The sequence below is a fragment of the Crocuta crocuta genome, unplaced genomic scaffold, assembly GCF_008692635.1.
Source record: "Crocuta crocuta isolate KB4526 unplaced genomic scaffold, BGI_CrCroc_1.0 scaffold145, whole genome shotgun sequence".
Classification (NCBI taxonomy): domain Eukaryota; kingdom Metazoa; phylum Chordata; class Mammalia; order Carnivora; family Hyaenidae; genus Crocuta; species Crocuta crocuta.
The window spans coordinates 3,239,375-3,264,540 of NW_027530857.1; the positions used below are offsets into that span (position 1 = coordinate 3,239,375).

A 25,166-nucleotide genomic window follows, 5' to 3' on the forward strand; every position below is an offset into this window, starting at 1 on the left:
CTCTTCTTCCATCTGTAGAAATCCTTGAAGTGTTAAAAAAGTTGCATAAGTAGATACTCCCATATTTCCCCAAGATGTTTAGGAGATTAATTACAAAACGGTCACCACAAATTGGAGTGAATATTTGTGAATCACATGACTTGCGAACTAAGGCCGAGAAACCAATTGATGTTGGAAGAATTTGTACTGTCTTTTTATCTACGTTCAGAGAAGGCACCATGGATAGGTGGGGTTTGAGCCAAATCTTCAAGTAAATAGATGTGCAATTTGGTGAATAAGAGATAGTTCTGTCCCTGATTTGAATAAAACAGCTTGGAAAGGAGTAAAGTTGTAGGTTAAATTCAGTCAGAACTGCCCTTGGGGTTCTCAGAAACCTGGACGGTTTGGGGAAATAAGACACTCCAAAGTCACAGAGAATGTAACCTGCTAATTCATCCCCAAACTGTAATTTCTTCACCACAGCAGAAATCCCTGGTAGACTAATAAAGACTTTTCGCCTAAAGCGGCATCTCCACCACCAGGCAATAGCTAGCCGCCTTACAACAATAATAATGTGTTAATGACTTTGATAAAGGAGGGTACATATCATTATCACCTCTTAATTACCTTTTGGGCAATGGGAAAGCAGCTGTAAAATACATGAATCAAGGAGCCGGGCAGGAAGTTTCCCATAAAGTGGTCCCTGTGATTGTTGATTTTCTATTATTCTGCTTCCATTGTCTCATTTTCTAAAAAAGGTTATCATTAGTCAAGAAGCAAAGTACAGGTTGTGGTTGGTTCGGTTTTTAATTACAAACGTGGCGTTACCTATAGGAAGGTCATTTCCTTTGCGCTTAGTGTTTAGTCCCTTGCTGACATCCCTCCTCATGTTCACATTCATGGTCCACAGTCCTAAGTGTTTACTTGGCAAACCAAGAACCAGGAGACACTCTGTAGGGCTGTGATTCCTTAAGAAGGAGGCAAGCTTCAGTTTTTATGTGCCACGGCACCTCGCCTTACAGAGAGCCCTACAGTAAACATGAGGTGAAACAAGTCCATGTTTACTGTAGGGATGAGAGAGGTTTCACTGTTTTGGCTTGGATATTGCTTGGAGATCCCTAATAATACACTCTATTTGTATGGCTATGTCCACAGCACTTCCGTTTCTTCCACAACACAGTCAGCACACGTCCTAAGCAGGAGAAGAATCAAAACTTGCTCCGGCGGGTCCCACGCATTTCCACGTAAGAGGAAGAATGGCTTTGGTTCTTTTTTTTTTTTTAATTTTTAATTTAATTTTATTTTAGAGAGAGAGAGGCAGGGAGACAGAGGGAGCATTATCAGGGGAGGGAGTAGAGGGAGAGAGACGGAGAGAGAGAGGATCCATCCTATGACCCTGGGATCATGACCTGAGCCAAAATCAAGAGTCAGACACTCAACCGACTGAGCCACCCAAGTGCCCTTGATTCTTATTTATCATGCTTTTCAAACTCTTGCCCATCCTTTAAAGATGTGGGATTTGGAGTCCCCAGAACCTCAGTTCCTCAAAACTCTGCTCAGTGGCCAGCCACAGAGAAATTCTCATGCAGTAAATCACTACTTCTCTCCACAGAAAAAGCAGTCATCAACTTTAGATTTTCTTTGCAACATGCTCTCTGGGAGTTGAAGTTTACCTAAAAGCAATTCCCATTCTCACTCCAGAATTCCTCTGTCTTAATGTTATCTAGCCCTCAATGGAATTATTTTTTCAGCTGTATAAAGTTTCACCCCAATTCCCTGTTCACTTTTCACTGTTATCATCTATAATATTCAATGCTTCTGTAACAATATAGTTCAATTTATCTCTCTCTACAGGTTGGTAAAATCACTGCCCAGAAGACAAAAAAGATGGGAGAAGGAAAGAAAAGAAAAGAAAAGAAAAGAAAGGAAAGGAAAAGAAAGGGAAAGGAAAGGAAAGGAAAGGAAAGGAAAAGAAAGGAAAAGGAAAGGAAAGGAAAGGAAAGGAAAAGAAAGGGAAGGGAAAGGAAAGGAAAGGAAAGGAAAGGAAAGGAAAGGAAAGGAAAGGAAAGGAAAGGAAAGGAAAGGAAAGGAAAAGAAAGGGAAAGGAAAGGAAAGGAAAGGAAAGGAAGAAAGGAAGAAAGAAGAAAGAAAGAAAATGAAAGAAGGGAAGGAAAGGGGGGGAGGAGAGGAGAGGAGATAAGGGGAAGGAAGGAAGGAATGGAAGGAGGCAAGAGAAAGAAAGGAAGGAAGGAAGGAAGGAAGGAAGGAAGGAAGGAAGGAAGGAAGGAAGAAATTAGCCTGTGAATATGCTCATTCTTGAAGCTTGTCTGGCCTTGCTAATTTTTATTTTTACAGATTTTATTCTACTTAACTGTTTGTAGCCTAGAGGTAGAGGAGTCACTGAGNAAAGGAAGGAAGGAAGGAAGGAAGGAAGGAAGGAAGAAATTAGCCTGTGAATATGCTCATTCTTGAAGCTTGTCTGGCCTTGCTAATTTTTATTTTTACAGATTTTATTCTACTTAACTGTTTGTAGCCTAGAGGTAGAGGAGTCACTGAGGTTCTTTATATTCATGAACCCAGAGCAATCTAAATCTAAGATGATCCCTCAAATATGAAGTTATCATAAAACCACAAATGAGCAGTGGGCTCATTTTGAGATGACCACAGATCCCATTCTTTGGATGGGATAAAAAGAGATTAGAGAGAGTGCTGTCTAGATTAACAGTCATCTTGATTTTCCTATAGTGAGTCTGCATTGCATGTCTAATTTTCAAAAGTTCAATGAATGTAGTTCACCGGTTTATATCTATTCCTCACGCACGAGCGGACATGGAGCCCCTGCCCCAGCCTGCTACCCTCATCGGTGTCTGGCTGCAGGGGTCAGGCGTGCCCCATATGTCACCCCAGGTACATGGCAAAGGGAGGGGAATTAGAAAGGAGAGAGAATATTCCTTCCTCTTCCACACCGCCTGTGGCAGCCTCCCCAGCTTTACCCATCACCAAACCCACAGCCTCCCTTTCCAAAAGCTCCTGATCCTTCTTTTTCTTGGTCCTAGAAACCAGTCCTCAGTGGTGCTCTGGCTGGGATTTTACTAAAACAAACAATGGTTGTTACTGTAGACAATGATGTTTAGGAATAACCTGCTGTTGGCTTTTATTATCTCGTGCATCTCTCTCTGTCCCTGGTCGAAGTTGAAGATGAGGGAGAAGGGCGTGGAGGGGCAGCATAAGCCCCAAACTGCTTACATGTTTGCTCTTAGTTCGGCCAGGAAGACACCTGGGGGGGTCCAGGCAGAAAGGAGCCCTGGCTTCTGAAAGGTGTGCCATGAAACTAAAGTCTGATACTGGGCCAGCGGAGCAGGAGAGGAGGGGCCTGAGAGCTCAAGCGGCCCCAAGCAGGTGTGTGAGTAGGTGGGCGTGGGGGAGCGGAGGCTGCAGACAGCTGGTGCTGGCCCCCAGCTCTCCTTCATGCGCTTTCACACGTGATCCTTTGGAAACCACCAAAGCACATGCCTGGAACTTTCTCTGATGGTCTCTGTTCTGCTGACCCTACAAGCAATAATAGCAAAAGTCAGGGTGCTGGGCTCTGGCATCCAACTGCACAGCTCTGAACCTCAGCTTCGTCCTTATTTACTGAGGGGCCCTCCTTAACCTTTTGTCTCCGTTTGTCATCTGTAAATTGTAGATACCGAATAGTATCTAATTAGTCTCTCCTAGTAAGCTCTCAATAAATACTAAACTTATTTTCCTCAGAACTCTCATTACTACATAAGTAGAAACCTTGTATATGCTCTTTCTAATCCTCTCAACAGCCCAGGAGGGGGTAAAGTGTCGGAGAAATTCCAGAGCTTGGTGACAAATCAGTATCTCCCAGATTACGTCTCCTACCAGGAGAATATCCAAAAAGCTTTTGCCACACTGCTTATTCCCATTTCAAACCGAGAAACTGTGGCTGCGGGACACAGAGCTCTCCTAAACCTGCCCTCACGTTCTCCTCACTCGTCCAGGAAACCTCACGCCCGGTTACCATGGGAGAGGCTGGATGATCACTTATCTCCAAGAGTTTGCATGGACGGACTAGGGAAAGAGGGTGCGCCCTCCTTCCTGAGGGGTAGGGCAAGGGGAGCATGGAGAAGCAAGTGAGACAGGGCGGGTGGTCCCAGTGTGCAGATGTGGAGCTCTACTGCTTTCTGAAAAAAATCCATTTACATCTGGTTAGATTTTATACCATTACTATTATGCTGGGCTAAACTTTAGGTACATAGTGGACGTAACAAGCTTTCATGTATAGCCCAAGGACAAAAATCACTACGCAAAACTGTGCTTGAACTTGAAAAAGATGTCCCAAAGTTCCAAAGAATATTCCTAGCACTGAGCTCTTCAGACGTAACTGGTATAATCTGCCAAGTCTCTGTATGAATTTAAGTCAACCTGAGTCATTTTCTTCCTAAGAATGTGTAGCAAATCTCCACAGTTGGATCATTGATAGTTAAACCTTGGTAACAATCTGCTGTGACCTCACAGGACTGCAAAGCTGTGACCCTAAGAGGGAGATAGTTGCTCTCTCAGCAGTTTTAAATGTGTCCTCAGCATAATTCGTTCCACATCGTAGCCCTGGTTTGTCTCTTCCAAGAGACCTAACCAGGTTGTAGTTGCTTTTATATTCCCACAGCCTAGCATGCCCCACCTCACAGGAGGTGTTTGAGAATTTTTGTTAAAGGAATAAATTAATAAAAGTCATACTTGAAGAGATATCAACTCTGCATGACTGGGGAGGCAAGGGAAGGAAGGAAGGAGGGAGGGAGGGAAGGAGAGGAAAGGAGGAAGAAAAGAAGAGGGATGAAGGAAAGGATGAAAAGAAGAAAGGAAGGATTAGGGGAAGGAAGGCAGGCAGGCAGGCAGGATGGAAAGATGGACGGAAAGACAGAAGGGCTACGGAAGTGGTTCTCTCTCTAATACAGCAGAGTTTATTTGCCCATCTATTAGCTGGACTTATGAATTAGTGAACACCTATTAGTAGACTCAGCACTTGATGGTTACTGAGTCCATCCCATTGAGGAANATTTATTTGCCCATCTATTAGCTGGACTTAAAAGTTCCAACTCTAAGATTCTATGAATTAGTGAACACCTATTAGTAGACTCAGCACTTGATGGTTACTGAGTCCATCCCATTGAGGAAAGGGGTAAGGAGGAGAGTTTAGCAAATAGACAGTAGTCACAAAAGTTATCCTAAGGAGCTTACAATTTAACTGGGGAATTAAAGTTAACACATGGAACAATCAATGGACAGTACATCCTAGCTGCACCCCTGGAAGGATCACGGGGAAGAGCAACAGTCTCAATGAAGACAGAGGCTGAGATGAATCTGTTTGTGGATCATGGAGGCCAATTTGGCTCTGGAGAGAAACTGGCAGGGTGCACCAAATCAGCAATGGCCTTGGAAGTCAGCCTGAGGAATGTTAACACAGGATGTGGTAGCAAATAGAAGCAGTCTGGGAGGTTTTTGACCAAGACTCCGTCCCCATGATTTCTCTTCCTCTTCCCAGTGGATGGGGTGACTTGCATGGGCCAGAATGACCCTGTGGGTGGTGAATTTCCGAGAATGTGGCAGAGGAAAGTGGTGGTGGCATCACTGTGCATCTCACTGGGGTTCCCAGATGGTGACAAATCTAGGCCAGGAAGTGCCACTATTTCCCCAAGTTCTGTGACTTCACAGAAGTTGCAGGAAACAGGGTGGACATGGGAATAGGGAGCTTTTCTCCACTGCCTCAGAGGGTGGTATTTTACAAGATGCATATGGAGCTGGCTTAGGCCTGAGATGGTTTCCACATGTGTGCCACTTCTCATGACAGATACGAAACTAATCAGAGAGGTATCCTCTTGGCAAAACAGCTCAATGTTGGGTGATACTACCTTCCATCTTTCTAGATCATCACGATTTTGTATGGATCGAAAAGTTGTCTCTGAAGACAAATGCTAAACATACTTGATGGATGACATAATAATGGCTATCCATGAAAATAAATTCACCACAAAAATTGAGCTATCATTGTAACATCCTGATTATCTCAGAATAATAACCGTTGGAAGCCATTGTGATATTCATAAAGCATCCGAGCTTTCACAAAATGAAAACATGCCATAAAGTAAATACCCTCCAAAATTTATGCAAATTACTCGATTAGAATAAAATAAATGTTAATTAAGTTTACATATGCAGATTAATTCTAACTAGCCATGTTTTCATACTTAGTTATTAACCAGTTTTCTTTTTATGTCTCATTGAAATTAGTCCTACTATTTAGAAAATATTGATGAAAGAGTGCTTTAAATTTCTATGCATTAAATATGAAATATTATCCAAATAAGAAAAAAAGACTTATTTGAAAATATACTATGAAACAATAAGAAATAATTTTATGGGATGAATTTTACATTAATTTGAGGTTTTACTTGAGACCAGAGAAACCATGTGTATTTGTGCCTATTTGTATTCTATGTATTACATAGCTGTAGTCCTACTTTGTCTACAACTCCATCAAACTGGGACTTAGGATGATTTCTTATGGGAACAATAAAAGGGATCCTCTATCAATGAATAAAGTAGAAAAAAATGTTTGGGGGGTAAGTACTGAGAAGCAAATTTGATTTTTTGTTTCATATGCCAATGAATAATCGTAGCAGTTTTAATTAATGTACCTCCTGCAGCCTAAATACACTTCAAATCACATTTTCAACAAATATAAAGGATCATTGCTTACAAAATCTACTTTGTAGGTAGAAAAAAACTGATTGCAAGAATAAATGACTTGTTTGAAGATAGATTGTTAGCAACAGATAAAATCAAATCTGGCTGTCTTCATTTCAAGCTCAAAGTACTTCTCATTGACCTCATGTACCATGTACCACTGGACAAGATCTTAGCCCAGAGAAAGGCTCACAAAAAGAAAACAAAAGATCTTAGACAAGTCTCCCTATCATATACCACCTCTTTTGATTCATACAGGAAATTAAACCACTGGTTCCCAAATATGGCTGATCATTAAAAATCGCCCATGAGGCTTAAAAACATGCAACAATCAGGACCCACACCAGAGCTAATGAAATACCCTTTGGAGGTGAAGTTTTTTCAGACTTCTTTTTTGAGAAAAATAACATATGTTTCCGAATCAACTGCCTGACACACTTTCATATTGCTTTTTTATTTCCTGTTTCTCATTATCCTCTTTGTTTTTACTTTTTTGTTTGTCATTCCCATTTTCTACATCTTCTGGGCCCTTAGTCTTTTTAAAAAGCTTCCTCTAAAGGATTCTGATAATCTTGCAAGTTTGGAAAGCAGACACTATTAGAAGGTGTCAAGAACATTCTGTTTCAGAATGAAAAAAATTAACGGGAAATAATTTGGGCTGAGGGTGTTTACTTATCATCGCAGTAGCATTTCTGGAGACAGTTGTCAGGGCAAGAAGATTCATGAATGAAACAACACAAAGGGAAATATATACAAAGAGGAGGAGACAATTCTTATCCCCTTACACTAGTTCAATATGCAAATCTTAACTCTGAGATCTGTTTTAATTCTCTTAATGGTAGTCTGGAATGAAAAAAGGCTCCCTACAGGGAAGACTGGCTATCAGGGAAGTTTCTTGTATCCTCTTTGCTGCACACAGTTCTATTTAACCCGTGTTATAATAGGATTCCTCCAAAAACCGAGTAAAATGGAAGAAAACAACAAAATCACAAACTTACTATTCCTCCAGAATGCTTGGTAGACAACTTAAATTAATCTAGCCTTGTGAAACACCGGTAACTAGGATGTTTACCACTTCATATAATGCATTTAAGAGTAAACACAGCCAGAATATAATTTTTTATGATAAACCAAAGAGCATGATGGATGGTCAGTGGCGACTTTAATTCTCATCGTGCAATTCTTTAAGTGCAAGTGCATGCGTGCAAAATTGGCAGGAAGTGACTACATGGGAATGTGTGTGTTCTATCTGCCTTTCCATCACTATGACATGTAAGAAGAGACAGTCAACAGGGAGAGGGCATCGTGCACGGGTGCACACATGTTTGTCTAAGCCTTTGGGTGGCCTAACAACAAACATTTATTTCTCACAGTTCTGGAGGCTGAAGTCCAAGATTAAGGCTTTTGCAGATCAGATGTCTGGTGGGAGCACTCTTCCCTGTTTGCAAATAGCAGGCTTCTTCTTCCACCCTCACATGGCTGAGAGAGCAAGCCCCATCCTGGGAGGACACTAATCCCATCACGGGGCCTTCATCCTCATGGCATCATTTAAACATCAATGCCTCCCAAACTCACTGGCTAATACCATTCATCATGGGTTAGAGTTTCAACATATGAATTTTGTGCAGCTATTGAGATGATCCTAGAATTTTTATCCTTTCTTTTGTTAATGCAGTGTATCATTTTGATGGATTTGCAGATGTTGAACCATTCTTGCATCCTTGGAGTAAATCTGACTTAATCCTGGTGTCCAATCCTTCTAACGTATTTGTTTAATTCGGTTTGCTAAGATCTTACTGAGGATTTTTACGTATGTTTCTAAGGGATACTGGCCTGTAATTTTCTCTTACTGTGGTATCCTTGTCTGGTTTGCGTATCCGTGTCATGCTGATTTCATAAAATGCATTTGGGAGTATTCCTACCTCTTCAGTTTTTTAGAAGAGTTTGAGAATGATAGGTATTAACCTTCTTTGGATGTTTGGTAAACTTCACTGAGGACGTGTTTTGGTCCTGGACTAAAGTTTTTTTGGGGGTATATTGATTATGGATTCAATTTCCCTACTAGTAATTGGTTTATTTAGATTTTCTCTTTCTTCATTATTCAGTTTTGGAAGACTGTATGTTTCTAGGAATTTATCCCTTTCTTGTACGTTGTCCAATTGGTTGGCATATAATTGCTCATAAATCTCTTAGAATCCTTTGTACTTCTGTGGTATCAGTTGTAATTTCTCCTCTTTAATTTCTGACTTTATTTAAGCCATTAATCTTTTTCTTAGTGAGTCTGGCTAAAGATTTTCCCATTTTGTTTATCTTTTCAGAGAACTAGCTCTTAGTTACACTTATCTTTTTAATTGTCCTTTTAGTCTCTATTTCATTTATTTCCACACTGAACTTTATTTCTTCCTTCCTTCAACTAACAGGGGGATTCATTTATTCTACTTTATCTAATTCTTTTAGGTACCAAGTTTAGTTGAGATTTGTCTTGTTTCTTGAGGTAGGCCTGTATCACAATGAACTTCCCTCTTAGAATTGCTTTTGCTTCATCTCACAGATTTTTATATATTGTGTTTTCATTTTCATCTGTCTCAAAGTTTTTTGTATTTTGTTCTTTTCTCCTTTGATTTCTTGGTTGACCTGATTGTACAGCAACATGTTTAATCTCCACATATTCATGATTTTTCCAGTTTTCTTTTTATAACTGATTTCTAGTCTCATACCACTGTAGTCAGAAAAGATGCTTGATATGATTTCAATCTTCTTAAATTTATGGAGGCTTGTTTTGTGGCCTAGCATATGATCTATTCTGGAGAACTTTCTTGTGTACTCAAGAAGAATGTGTATTTTGCTGCTTTGGATGGGATGTTTTATATGTATCTATTAAGTCCATCTGGTCTAATGTGTCATTTAAGGCTGATATTTCCTTATTGATTTTCTGTTTAGATGATCTATACATTAATGTAAGTTGGGTATTAAAGTTTCCTACTATTATTATATGGCTGTCATTTTTTTCCTTTTAGGTTTGTTAATACTTGCTTTATATGTTTAGATGCTCCTGTGTTGCATGCATAGGTATTTTTAAGTGTCGTATCTTGTTGGATTAATGCCCATCTTTCTGCTTTAAAATTTGTTTAATGTTTTTATTTAATTTTCTTTTTTTTGAGAGAGAGAGAGAGAGAGACAGAGCATGAGTGGGGGAGGAGCAGAGAGAGAGGGAGACACAGAATTGTGTCTGAAGTAGGCTCCAGCCTACTGTGCTGTCAGCTCTGTGCTGAGAGCTCAGAGCCTAATGTGGGGCTCGAACTTGTGAACTGTGAGATCACGACCTAAGCTGAAGTTAGATGCTTAAGTGACTGAGCCATGCAGGCACCCCTACTGCCTTTGCTTTAAAGTATACTTTTCTGATATAAATTTAGCTACTACAGCTTTCTTTTGGTTTATATTTGCATGAAACATCTTTCTCCATCCCTTCACTTTCAGCCTGTGTGTGTCCTTCTATCTCTAGTAGACAACATGTGTATGGGGCTTGTTTATCTATTCAGCCACTCTGTGTCTTTTGATTGGAGAATTTAGACCATTTACACTTAAAATCATTATTGATAATTATTTTAATAATTTAGTTTAATAATTAATTTAATAATTTAATAATAATAATTAAAATATTTATAGTTTTCAGCCAGGCTTGGGGGTTTGCCTTGCTAGTGCATGTCCCAAGGGTTGCATGTGCCTGATGTGGGGCATAAACACTTCACTCCTCAAGGGGGAGTTCCGTATTTGTAAGGCCCCTCTGACGGTGGGGTGCCACAGTAGGGGTTTGGGCAAGACTGTATCTCTGCCTTTTTTTTACTGGTCTCAATGTGGCCCTTTTATCCTTCTTTGTGGAGTAGCAGTTCAGCTAGCTCTCTAGTTATTTCCAGAAGGATATGTTCCACATGTAACTGTAGATGTTTTGTGTCCATGGGAGGAAGTGAGTTCAGGATCTTCCTCCACTGCTATCTTGAACTGCCTCCTCAACATATTAGTCTTGGAGGGACACAAACTCACAGTCCATAACAGCCATCTAGTCCTGTGCTGTCCTGGTGGTAGACAGCCATTAGCCACATGTGGCAACTGAGCACCGGTCCAAGATGAGATGCGACGTGAGTACAAAATCCACACCAAATTTCACAGATTTGGTAAGAAAATAAAGATAAGCAACTATCGAAAACATGTCGTGAATAATTTTTATATTGTTACATATTAAAATATATCTTGAATATATATGGTTAAATTAAAAATCATCGCAATTTATTTTGCTAATTTCTTTTGACTTTTTAAAAAAATTTTTAATGTTTTATTTATTTCTGAGAGAAAGAGAGAGGCAGCATGAGCAGGGGAGTGTCAGAGAGAGAGGGAGACACAGAATCCAAAGCAGGCTCCAGGCTCTGAGCTAGCTGTCAGCACAGAGCCCGACGTGGGGCTCAAACCCACGAACCGTGAGATCATGACCTGAGCCGAAGTCGGATGCTTAACCGACTGAGCCACCCAGGCGCCCCTTGGCTTTTTTTTTTTAATGTTTGTCTATTTTGAGAGAGAAAGAGTGCGAGCACATGAGTGGGGGAGGGGCATGCCTTTACTTTTGTTTAATGTAGCTACTAGCAAATTTAAAATTACTTCTGAGGCTCACACTTACGAACTGTCTTATGTTTCTATTGGACAGAAGTGGACTAGTCTGGTGGTTCTCAAGTGGGGAGTGATTTTGGCGGGGCACATGGGTGGCTCAGTTGGTTAAGTGTCAGACTCTTGATTTTGGCTCAGGTCATGGCCTTGTGGTCTGTGGGATCCAGTCCCATGTAGTGCTCTGTGCTGGCAGCGTGGAGCCTGCTTGGGATTCTCTCTCTCTCCTTCTGCCTCTCCCCTGCTCATGCATGCACGTTCTCTCTCTCTCAGAATGAATAGGTGAGCATTAAAAAAAGATTCAGTCCAATAAAATGCTTGCAATTAAAAAAATGGGGGTGAATTGGGCCCCCAAGGGACACTGGCAATGTCTAGAGACATTTTTGTTTGTCACAACTGGAGGCTATAGTTGCCAGTGATACCTGCTTGGTAGAGGCCTGGGATGCTGCTGAACAGCTTATTACAGGACAGCCTCCACTCCATTACAAAGAACTACCCATCCAAAATGTCTGGCACCACGGTTGACAAACCCTGATCTAAAAAATCAATTAATTAAGTATAAAAGGAGCTTAAAGTGAGCAAGTGACCAAATTGTATCTATATGATGGAATGTACATGACACAGTAATCTACAAGCGGTCAAGTGCCATTTGCAATATATAGGGCCTGAGGCCAGAGGTATCTTAACTACAGAGAACAAACAGATGGTTACCAGAGGGAAGGTGACTGGGGGGATGGGTGAAAGAGGGGAAAGGGATGAAGAGCGAAAGGATGAAGAGTACACTTATCCTGGGACACCCGGGTGGCTCATTCAGTTAAGCATCTGACTCTTGGTTTCAGTTTGTTTGTGAGTTCAAGTCCCACATCAGGCTCTGCACTGGCAGTGTGTAACCTGCTTGGGGTTCTCTCTCCCTCTCTCTCTGCCCCTCCCCTATTCATGCTGTCTCTCTCTCAAAATAAATAAGCTAAACTTAAAAAAATAAAGTGAAAATTTAAATAAAACACTAAAATAAAATAAAAAATAAAATAAAATAAAATAAAATGAAATAAAATAAGGGACCTGAGGTCACCAGCATATCAGTGAGGAAGGAATCAAGGGTGCCTTCAGGACCCATAAGAGATGGTTGGAAGTTTAGGGCATACACTCGCGGGTATGAATGTTCTCACCAAATCCTCACGACAGATCTCATCAGGTCCCATGTTGAAGCCCGCATTACTTACAATTCAGGCTAGATGGAACCTTCTACAATACGGATTTCAGATTTCAAAATGAACGAAGGCAGGTAAGTGGTTCATCCTAGTGTAGTTTATTCCTGCCTGAATGGGCCATGTGTTTTAGAGAAGGTTAAGAAATGGGATGAGATCAGTCCTAACCCTGTAACGTTCTGGGTCTGCTTTTCTTCTGAACGTGTTCCTGATTTCCACTGGTTTACTTGCCATGCGTGCTCTCTGCCTCCAATGCAGTAATGGGTTCTGATGACTTCGGCCTTCTGCCTGTTTGGATTTTCAGCAGAGGTGCAGCCAGACTTGGATGTGATGCACAACGTATTTGAAGCTGCAAGATCAAAGGAGTTTGGGTCTTTGGCTACATATTTGGAACCCCTCCTTCTCTGTTTACATCTTTCTGCAAGTGCTATCACCGAGGTTCTTCCCAAATACCTGGAGGAAAACAGGTTTCTCTCCTGCGCGCGCACACACACACACACGCACACGCCGCTCCTTCCTCATGCCCATGTCTCATCTGAAGACTGTACTCTGATCCTCCAGATCGACAGGGCCTGCTCCCCTTAACCGCTCCAGCTGGTGGCACAACTGTTGCTCTGAGATTTAGATAAATGACGTCTTCCCGTTCATGCATTAGCATTTCTAATTCGAGGCCACCCTGGGTCATTTCCCGGGGCAGAGAGCGGTGTCTACTTAAATTCACAATCTTCAGAAATTGGGCAAAAATAAGACTCTACTTGGAAGCAAAAATAAATCGGTTGGTGATTAGGTGAAATAAAATTATCTTGTTATAGAAACCACTTAAGGAAGACCAGTATTGGTCTGTAAATCCTGAGCTGCACCATTTAACCGCAGGAAGAAAAAAAGGAAACCACATGACTTTACATAACTTTCGTACCTCATATAACCTCCCAGGCCCTCCCTCTTTAGCCAGATTCATGATCTGCCTTTTAAGTATAATAATTTTCTGGAGTAAAACATGCCTAGGGAAAGTTCCTATACTTTGGGTAAAAATAAACATAACTAGTTTTTATTCTAGGTGATGTATGAAAATGTTGAATTGCAGGAAGAATACCAGATTGAGTTGGAATGTGTCCCAACTACTCCACTTCTCCTTCTGGCTACACTGCAGAATGGCATTTTCTCACTCTTTTGAATACAGACAGAGCCATGTGAAAATGGCGAATGAAACAGAAGGAGTATCACTTCCGGTCAGCTTCGAGAGGAAGTGATCATGGCGGCATAGATCAGCATGGGTCTCTGAGTGACCTGGAGAGCCAGACTCCTCCCGCAGGCTCAACGCCGGATGTGTAGCCTGAGATGTTACGTCACAGGGATTTGGGGTTTTTGCTGCTATGGCACTCTCCAGCCCATTCTGCCTGATAAACACATCACTCAGTATTTCGTCTCTTGCTTTCACCTTCTGTATATCTTTTCTCAGCATTGCTTATTTCTTCCCAACCTAACACAGGAGAGAGCTTTTAATAAACACACGTCATAATAATAATTACAGAGAGAAAAATACATGTAAAGCAAGAGAGTAGTATCAGGAAAGAAGAGAGTGATCACCTGACAAGGGCCATTTCTGCTGCCACAGTGTGTGTGTGTGTGCGCGCGCACACGTGTGCGTGTCTGGGTGTTTGGTTTTTACAGAGCCACTTCTCCATGTAGAACAATGGTGATTTGCTCCAGTTTTTATTCACGCCAATTCAACAGTGTTACCACAGGATAATCTTTTCATTTTAACCACAGAATAATTTTTAATGACCAATTTTTCCATGCCCTGATTTTGGCGGCAGCCAGCGTTCCATTATTTTTGATGTTTGCGGTCCTCAGTGGAGTCCACGAGAATGGAGGCTACCAACTTAGAGAACACCTGCAGTGTCTGAGACCCAGCGTCCAACTTTTCCGTGCGCTGTTGTCAATTCTCCCGCTGTGTACTCACCACAAGTACGCGAGCATGAAGACTGAATACTAATCAAAAGGGAAAACGGGCTTGGCTGTGGGAATGTCTTAGCAGGAAATTCCTCTAGCCACCAGGGCATGTGTTGAACACATGACTATTGCTGGCCCTGGCAGATGCTCTACACCAGCTGACTATCAATAACTTGAGACTGCAGTTGTTTTTTTTCTTTGTTTCCACTTGGTTGGCAGTTTTATCAAAGTGAAATGTGTACATAATTTTCAAAAATCAAACAATTCTAAAGAGCCCAGGATGAAAAAGCACAGTCCTCTGCTTTGCTTCTTTACTTTAGAATCTATCCGCTGTTTTGTCCCCATGTTTCTAAATGACGTGCTTCCACTGTATGGCTGCATTTTCCAAACGTAGGTAGATGTAGTGATTCCCCATTACAGAACACAGACTTAGTTTTTCCATTAATGGCTTCCGGTAGACACACATGCACATACGCACAGTATCAATTAGTTTTTACTGTGTAACCAAGCACTTTGAAACATATTGGCTTAGAGCACCCGTGTATGTACTCACAATTCTGTGGATCAGCAGATGAACCGAGCTGGGCTGGGCAGTCCTTCTGAACTTGGCTGAGCTCATTCATGCAGCTGTGGTCGGTTACTGGGCTGGCTGGGGGCTGGCAGGCCTACATGGCCGCAGCTGGGGTCGCTCTCCCACACTCCAGGGCATCTCTTAGCCCCTGGCAGGCTGTGCCGGGCTGGCTCACACAGAGGACAGTCAGGATTCCCAGGTGCAGGTGCCCAAGAGGCTTCCGGAAGGCCAGGCTCAGATCTGGTAGTCCCACCACATTCCTGCAGAAGGCCAGCTGGGTTTGACGGCAGGAAAAATAAACCCCACCTCTTGACGGAGATGCTATGCCGCACGCTGTGAAGGACACAGGGAGAAGAGAATTGCGGCCACTCTCGTAATCCAGCACGACAAATGGTTTATACACGCATCTGCACTCCACTACTGTTCTCCTTCTACAGCCATAAGCATATCATGCATCATCAACTGGGATTAAATCGGCAGTCAGTATTTGCCCTATTGCCGTGATGGGCACTGAAGTATAATAAGATCTCATACCAGACTAGGATTATATATTCTCTTACATGTACGGATTTCTGCTCTGCTCCTCAGAGTAAATAGCTGTCTTGTTCTGAGTTGTTTGCTCAGTCTTCCTAGGTACTTACCACTAATCCAGCTCCAGCGGTGCTCTCTGCAGTGAGTACGCACTTCCTAAGGACAAGCATAACATGTTGCCTCCCCCTCCCGCACCCTCTTGGATTCACCCCTTCTGAGGTCTCTGTCCCTCTATTCCAATCTGGACGGGGTGTTCTTTGGGCCTGCTACATAGTAATCAATCCGACCTTCCCTTGGCTACTTTTTCATGTAGAATCCCCTGTTTCCTGGCTTAGAGCGTCTTCTTTCTGAGCATCCTCTTAGAGGAACATAACGTCTAGTAGATTCCTGAAAAACAAGTGCATGGGAGGAAACTTTTTGAGACTTTGAATCAACACTCAAGATGCTCTCACACTTGCAGACACATTTGCTTGCTTGGATGGAAATTCCACGGGGAAGCTACTTTCTCCAGAAACGTATATTCAGGTACTTTTAAGACCTCTGGGATCATTCTGATGCCTGATCCTTGGTCCATCATCAGCTTTTCTTCTCGAGAAGTTTCTTGAGGAATCACCTCTATTACCGGACTTCTGAAAAAAACACAATGATGTGTCTCATTGCGGGTCTTCTTCCATCCCTGCTGTAGACTTGTTGACTCTGGGTCCAATAACTTTTCCACCTTATTCTGGGACACCTCTTGGGTATCTTTTACAGAGACTCTTCTTATTTTTCTCTCATTTTAAAAACAATTTGTTTTGTGAAGGCTTTTCTTTCTTTTCTTTTCAATTTTCTCTTTCTTTTCTTTTTTTCTTTTTTTTCCTTAGCTGCTTGGTCAAACGTCTGCCTTTATCTGAAAAATCTTCCCAGGAAATTGTGGTTTGGTTTAGCTCCCAGGAGCTGGGTCCTGAGCTCTGAGGAAGCGTGCCCTCTGAGTTTCATGATCTCTCTTCTGAGCAAGAGATACTTGGGAACACTTGTACCTCTTCTTTGGAACGTCTTTCTTAGGCTGCTTCTCATGGATGGGATTATCTCATACAGTAGTAGAAGCTGTCTTGGGCCTCTCCTCCATCATGTCTGGAGTCTATGCTATTCTTGACGTAGTGGCAGAATTGTTTCCTGTAAGCATCTTTATTCCTTTCTGTTAGGTGACACATGTCATCTGCGATGGCTGGACCCATGGCGTGCCTTCAACGTACTTCTGCACTGAATTCCTTCCTTTCTGAATCACAACCAGGAAATCCTGTGGTACTGCGAGGGTCTCCAAAAATTTCCAGGAGCAGTTGCAGCGAGGTCTACAACCCAGTAGCAGGTCAAAGTACCAGGTTGACCATCAAAGCTTTCCTCGTTGTATATGTGTCTCTGGTCACTCCATTTGACCTTCATAGACCTTGTCCGAGCCAAAGCTACCGAGAAGTCTCCAGGCCAGCCGTGGGTCAGTACAAGATGCTGCGGCACACTTTCTCAGATGAGTCTTCAAACCATACTTGGGGAGCTCACGAACACTAGCTGCGCAGACCATCATATGCCCTTCTACACGGGCAGAAGCGATCTGAGAAATAATCTCTCTGTTGGTTACATGAACTATTACCCTGTTTTCGGATGTATTGTACTTATTTTCATCCTGGATTAGCAAGTGTTTCTGAGCAAAGTAATCAGTCTTATCGTTTTGTTTTCTTCTCAGTTTCACTTGGTATCTCTCAAAGTAGGATTGATTCCTGATACTTCTAACACAGACCCGTGTCCATGGCTGGCCATAAACCTCTTTTTGGGGGGTTTTTAAACTTATTTCTCTGCATTTCTAATTTAATATTTATTTATTCTACTCTATTTTTAAATTCTAAGTGTTCTTCATCTGCTGAATGATTCTTTTTCAGGACACTGTGTTCCTGTTCTAGCTTCATGGATACAATATTCTCCCTTATTTTTCTAAGGGTTTGTTTGTTTGCTTACTTTACATTTTCTTGTGGTCTCTGCATGGTCTCTTCCCTCTGTGATGCTTATTAATTTTGAACTTTGCCTTTTATGTTAGATATTTCCTTCAAATATCCATTATTCCTTGGATGTTCTGAAAAGCTAATGGCAGCGCAGAGAGTATGGGTGGGATTTGCATCTGATGGGACACCCCCACCCCCCTTAGTCAGTATCTGCATTAGTTTGCTATTGTAGTGCAGGAAGCCACCAGTAGCTCGGCCCCTTAAAGCAACACATTTGGGGCACCGGGGTGATGCAGTTGGTGAAGTGTCCAACTCTTTTTAATGTTTGTTTGTTTGTTTTTGAGAGAGAGAGAGAGAGAGAGAGAGAGAATGAGTGGGGAAGGGACAGAGAGAGAGGGAGACACAGAATCAGAAGCAGGCTCTGTGCTATCTGGGCAGAGTTTGACTTGGGTTTGAACTCACAAACTGTGAGATCATGACCTGAGCTGAAGTCAGACACTTAACTGACTGAGCTACCCAGGCGTCCTTAAGCGTCCAACTCTTGATTTCGGCTCAGGTCATGATCTCACAGTTTGTGGATTCAAACCCACATCGGACTCTGTGCTGATGGCATGGAGCCTGCTTGGGATTCTGTCTCTCCTTCTCTCTGTCCCTCCCCTGCTTGTGCTCGCTCTCTCTCTCTCTCTCTCAAAATAAATAAACTTAAAAAAAATTTAAAAACCCACACATCATATTTGTTTTACAGTTGTGGAGGTCAGAAGTTTGATACAGACCCGCTGGGCTAAAACTAGGGTGTCGGGCGGATTGCGTTCCTTTCTGGAGCCTCTCAGGAAGAATCCTTTTCCCAGCTTCTAGACACCACTCATATCCTTTGGGTTTGGGCTCCCCTTCTCCATCTTTAAGGCCATCAGTGATGGGTCCACCCCTTTCACGTCACATCACTCTGACCTCTTCTACTTTTAAGAACCTTGGTGATTAGGTTGCGTCCACCTCGATAACCCAGGACACTCCCTGTGTCAAGGGCAGCCGATTAGCAATCTTAATTCCATGTGCCACCTTAATTCCTCTTTGCCATGTGGCCTAACATACTCATCGGCTTCGGGGATTAGGACGCAGACGCTACTCTGCTCACCCAGATGCCACACTGTCTGTAGATACTTCCTCCGGGGCAGATTAGTTTACCCAAAAGAAGCTTCCTCTCTCCTGCCGGTGGGTGTGTCAGCCTGGCTGCCCGCGGTCCAGGGGCTGGTGATGCCAGCGTTTGGTCCGCACAGGCCTCCCTTGGTCTCCCGAGCTGCCAAGTGACTTCAGCTGTGCCCAGTGGTCCCCAGTCCAGGATCTTCTCGTTCAGCCTCTTTTGGGAATAAACCTCCTGGCTTGTATGCAGTAGGGAGGGGACACTCTAGGGGGTCTAGGGGGCTCTACCCCTTAAACAGACCTTTAAGCCCTCCTCTCGGTTCCAGCCCTGCCTGCAGCCCTTCTGAGGCCACGAGGGCCGCATTGCTGGGCCTCTCCAGACTTCTGTGGCTCCGTGAATCCCGACTTCTGGCTTCACTTCTCATAGGCGCTTGCCATTCAGCTTTCTCTGGCCCTAGGAAGTTAGTTATTGCCTAGGCATCTGCTCTCCGGCTTTCAAAATATTGCCCTTTCCTCTTTGTTCTCAGAATCCATATTGCCGTATGCCTTCGCTTTCTCTTACCGTCATCTTAGTGGGAGTTGGAGGGGGGTTGGAGGTATCGTCATTTTTTTTTCATCTATGTTTAACTAGAAGTCCCTATGGTTTGTTTTCTTAGGAGCATTTAAGTAGTTGTGAAATCAATTATATTCTGTGTTCTGCATGACAGTCAGTTTCTATTAGTTTTCATTAAACACTAGTGACAAGAGTTCAGAAATTTTTGTATTCCCTGTGAAGGAAAAAAAAGAGAAAATAATGGAGTGAAGGTGGCAATTAAACCAAGTGGCAATCTCAAAAGAGGAATGTCAAAACAGTCTTCTTTGCCTGGGCCAGAACTGGTCCGCAATGGGGCATTTGTGTGAATTGGAACGATGCCTTAAATGTACTCCAAGAATTGTGCCAGTCCAAGCTTTCATCTCCGAATCTGAGTGCAGGCCCGTGCCTACTGGAGTTGGTGCTGAATAAGTATTGGCTGAATTTGTTAGCTGTTTTTCTGAGGGAGAGCTCGGGAAGCAAGCCCACCGCTCATTTTCAACATCTAAAATGAAAGGGGAAAGCACCACATTCTAATCAATTTCAATGAAGGTAACATATTGAATTCCCTGGGATGATCAAAGGGGAACTTTGATATCTGATGTGCCAGTGATACCATCAGTGGTAGATCAGATAGATCACGCAGACGCGATGTGGATCTGATCCCCTCCTCGCTATCCTACACTAATACCGAATTATCTCTCCTTCTCCCCGCAAAGCATGCCGTTTCATTAATTGTTCCACTCTTGCCTTGATGACTTCTGTCCCAGGAATGAAAAGCCTTTGACAGTGCAGGTGGATGGGGCGGGAACATCCCCCCAGCCGGAGGTAGAGTGGTGGCTACAATTCAGTTTCTTTTCTCCTCACTCTATGGTTCTTTTCACAGGTATTTGCTGTTTCCTTCCATGCCAGCAGTTTGTTCCTTGTGAATACCTGTATGAGGTGTTGGGGGCTAGCTCTGGGTGACCGGGGGCCTTCAGGCATCTAGACCAGTGGCCAACACAGCGACGTGGCAGGCTCCAAATGAGGTCATTGGCCACTCTCAGAAAACTTCTCCCAGCCCTGGGTAATGTCTCTGCCGTGTTGGGCTTTGTTGACACCTAAAAGCAGCATTACCGTGACACGGAAACTTGGTTGTGTTAGCAAGGTCTACTTCTGTTCTGAAATGCTTCTAATTAGCCCTCAACACATGACATCTTCAAACACACACCTCAGCACAAAGAACAGCCGGCTCAACCCATGCATAAAAAGCAGACAACAAAAGTGGGAAAGAATGAGTGGTTATGATACATTTTGTTCCTACAGAGTAAAAAAAAAAAATCATCATTTGATAAATTGTAGATAGTGGTACTTTGTTGTGCCATATTTATGATTCCAACCGTGGGGGCCTTTTCTGGAATGCCTGGTGGCTGGGAAAACAGAAGGGGAGGAAAAAATATTTCTTTTTAATCTGTTCTGCAAAGACATGAAAGGAATGGAAGAGATGCTTACTAAAACCTCACCTAGCTTTGTGACCTTGGGCACAATCTTGCTTCTCTCAAGACCTCAATTTTCCTCATTTACAAATGAGGGGGTTGGATTCTTTATGTATTGAACTAAGAGGTTTCTTTCAGGGCTAAAAACCTGAGATCCAAAGACAGACCACTTTTCCCGAAGCGCTGGGGCAGAGAGCCTGGGAAAATGTGCATCTCCTGTCCATAGGCGTTCTTAGAGCCAGCTCGGATTTAGTACGCTTACACATACCCGCGTGTCAGGAATTTGTAATAAGTAAGAAATATGCAGAGATATTTCAAAGAAAGGGCCAACACGTTGTTGTTGTTGTTGCTTTAAATAGCAATATTATTGTTTAAAGAGCTCTGTGCTGGGCGCCTGGGTGGCTTACTCAGTTAAGTGTCCGACTTTGACTCAGGTCATGATCTCGTGGTTTGTGAGTTCGAGCCCCGCACTGGACGCTGTACTGATGGCTCAGAGCCTGGAGCCTGCATTGGATTCTGTGTCTCCTTCTCTCCGCCCCTCCCCCACTCATGCTCTGTGTCTCTGTCTCTCAAAAATAAACATTAAAAAAAACAGAGTTCTGTGCTTTGGGAAACTGCCATCTAGTACTAAAGGACATGTTAGTCATGTTTACTTTTTCACTTTGTTGTCCAAACACAACTTTGTAACCGTAACTATGACTGGCCCACCTGTCAGCTGGAGACCTGGAGGCTTCTGAACCCCGGGGAGACACCATGATGGGCCGCACCCCCCTTCTCCACACACAAAGTGCCTTCACCCTTATTATTTCATGTAAAACTCATTTCCTACCATCAGGGAGGGACACAACAGTGAAAGAACATTTCTTTACAAATATTTTGAAAGCTAAACTTTTCTTTTGTGGGTGGCAGATGAAAGCTCAACGTTTGGTTACCCATGACCTTATGGCAAAGATGAATATTCCATTCCACTCCCCCCTGGTTTTCCATGGCACAGCCAATATTCCTGATGGACAGGGGATTAAGGGGTTGATAAAATGGTACTGAGGAGGCAGGACTGGCCTAGGAGCCTCCAGGGGGAGTTTAGAGCCTAATCCTGTTATTAATTAAGTAGGTGGGTGGTTTAGGGTGAATCACTTTCCTTTCTAGGCCTCCCTTTCTCTACTGGAACATAATGCCCGTGTCTCTGCACTGTTGGTAAGAGTTTCCGTGAGCAGTTTGCTCTGTGGAATAATGCCAGGCTGGAATTTTTTGTTCTCTTCTTTAAAATTCCTGGGAATCACTTAAATAATGAGAGGTATTATTATTATTAAAAACTTATTTTTTAAAACAATTATTTTGAGAGAGAGAGAGAAAATAAGCAGTGGAAGGTCAGAAAGAGAAGAAGACAAGATCCGAAATGGGCTCTGTGCTGATAGCGCACAGATGGGGGGCTCGAACTCCCAAACAGCCAGATCATCACCTTAGATGAAGTTGGACGCTTAAGCGACTGAGCCACCCAGGTGCCCCACTAAAAACGTATTATTAGTATGTTGATTGCCAGAAACAAACGTATTAGTTCTGTAGTTGAGGAATGAAGGGACCACATGATCAAAATCACCATTTCCTAGGTTTTGCAGTCAGCTACTGACAGCCTAAAAGGCCAGTACACATCACATTCCAGCTTCCCCAGTCCCTTGTGGTTTTCCTCGTGCTCACTCTTCAGTTTTCTGGAACTCCCTGCCCTTCCAGGGTGTTGGGACTACATAGGTGCACATTCTCTTCTCTCACCAAGAAGGGAGTATGCCCTTTAGAATACAATTTTTGATCATCTTCCTCTCCCTTGTAATGATTTGTAAATTACTATTATCCAGGCAGAACGTCTTGCTTGAGGGTTCTTTGTAAGTCTCGAGGCTCTGCTCTTTCCTAGGACTATATTCAATTGGGATTAGGTTTGGCTGTGAATAATGAAGCCCTAAATATGAAGACCCACACAAGGCAGAAGCCTTACTTCTCTCTCAAGTATGAGAAGTCTGGAGGTAGTGGGGGCACCTTGGTGGCTCAATCGGTTAAGTGTCTGACTCTTGGTTTCAGCTCAGGTCATTGATCTCATGGTTTCATGGGTTCAAGCCCTGCCCTGGGCTCCGCACCGACAGTATGGAGCCTGCTTGGGATTCTCTGTCTTCCTCTCTTTCTCTGCCCTTCCCCCACTCGTGCTGTCTCTGTCTCTCTCAAAATAAACAAATACACTTAAAAAAAAAGAAATCTGGAGGTAGGTGCTCTAGAAGTGCATCTTCAGAAAGTCGTCACAGACTCAGGCTTTTTGTATCTCGTTACACCGCCATTTTTAGCACCAGGATTCCACCTCAGAGTCTAAGATGGTTTTCAAGTGTCACCCATTACTTTGGCATCCCCCTCAGCTGGAAGGAGAAAGGGTTCAAAAGGGGGAAACTTCTGACTTCAGAAGCCAGTTCTGGAAGTTATACGTGTCATTTTTGTTTACACTGCATTGACCAGAACTTAGTCACATGGCCATACCCAGGTTTAAGGAAGCCTGGGAGAATGTAATCTCCTTTCCAGGTAGTCACAGGGTAGGCTTGCTCTGACCTGTTCACATATCCTGAAGAATTCTTCCACTATCAAATTTTCATGAGCTATTTCTCTAGAAAGGCTAGAAGATGAAATAGGAAATTCTATCAGGAGGCACAATTCAAAGACGAGATAAGTCGGTCACAGGACAGCCTCAAGCTACACTAGACTGCTCCAATAATGTCTTCACATGCCCACGCAGATTAACCTATCAGAGTGATACCAAGTGACTGGTGGTGAGTTAACTAGAAAGTTTTCATGGATAAATTTTATCCGAAATCAAAAAGATGGGAAGGATAGAATTTGGTAGGATAATGAGACAGGCTACTTCAGGAATGAGCAGAGATGCTCTTTGGCAAAACGAAAAGTGGAATATGTTCTCCCTGGTGCCCCCCAATTCTAACCTCTACACATCCTTCCTTCCCCCTCAACATTGTTCCCCTCCCATGAGCATGTTCTCTCTCTCTCTTACACATGCATGTGCACGCACAGACACACGCATGTGCACACAGAGTTTTCATGAACCATAATTTGAGGAAAAACCAACTCTGCTGAATGAACTCTTACCTACACACGTCATAAATTGCTACCCCATCCCAGGAGTCAGTGTTGCTTTAGTTCTAGTCAGCAAATGCCTTCGAGACAAGTTCTTACAGAACCCTCAGAGGATGAAAAAGAAGATCTTCCTGCCCTTAGAGAGCTCATACTCTAGTAGATAGAGAGCCACGCACATACCTTCCAAGAGAAATATAGGAGATGACCTTTTTTCTTTGTAAAGTATTGTGAGGGTCCTGGGAAGCAGCTCTCAAGCCCAGCTGCAGAGGAGGACGGTGAGAAACGGGAAGTACTTTGTGGGGAGAATTAGACGGGATAGAATGAGGACATGCCAGGTCACATAAGCAGCCTGCTGAAGGTCATGTAGGTGGATGAGGCAAGGAGCCCACGTGACGGAACTGAAGGCAGCAGTGAGAGCATAATGAGACACGCAGCGGAACATGTTGTTTGAGACCTTATTCAGAAAGGACCTGAAAGCTTAACATTGAACAAAACAGGCAATACAAGAAAGTTAGACGAGAAAGTGCCCTGATTGAGACTATTCTATAGGAAATGTCATCCGGAGGAAGCATATGGGCTGGAGGTTGAAGAGACAGGATCCAGGCAGACAAACTTGGAGACAGAAGCCTTGAACAAAGTTAGTGGAAATTAAGACAGAATGTGAATTTATCACTGATGGTGGGTGTCTGGGTGGCTCAGCTGGTTAAGCATCCGAATCTTGGTTTTGGCTCAGGTCACGATCTCACAGTCTGTGAGTTCAAGCCCCACATCGGGCTCTGTATATATATATACACATATTCACACATATATCTTTTTAAAAATGTGTCACTGATGGTGAAATTGCAAATGACAATTAGGTGGAATATTTGGAGAATGGAGCCTTTCTAGGTACTTTCCAGGTAACACTATGTTAGGCCCCCCCATTTCCCAACAGTATGTGTGCCCCAGAGCCGGAGTTCAGGGAGGCAGAAGGAGGGGAAGGCAGCGGAAACTCAGTAAACCAGAATGTAAGAAAACAGTACTGTAGACTTTCAGAGACAAGGGAGCCCTGGAGACCACCTGTAACACAGCTCACATTTTTTTTACAGCTTAAAAAAATGTTTTGGGGCCATGGTGATGCCCAAAGGGGTATAGGACTTGCCCTTCCTGGTATTAGGGTCTTCGCAGGGGAAGTAGATACCAACTACCCCAAATCTCCATATGGAAAGTCACATGAATGACAAACTGGGAGAAATGTGTGCAATACCT

The 25,166-nt window shown here is 43.0% G+C and overlaps 1 protein-coding gene across 2 annotated transcripts in view; it reads right to left on the minus strand.

The window, feature by feature from the left end:
• LOC144235954 (uncharacterized) overlaps positions 1-25,166 on the minus strand; it is a 196,612-nt gene that overhangs the window by 166,586 nt on the left and 4,860 nt on the right. The window contains exon 2 of one of the 2 annotated variants that reach the window (XM_077769564.1): positions 15,094-15,444. The exons of the other annotated variant lie outside the window; for it this stretch is intronic. Coding sequence (XP_077625690.1) covers positions 15,094-15,159 — 66 coding nt within the window. The 5' untranslated portion in view covers positions 15,160-15,444. The remainder of the gene's footprint in view (positions 1-15,093; positions 15,445-25,166) is intronic. 2 annotated transcript variants of the gene reach the window in all.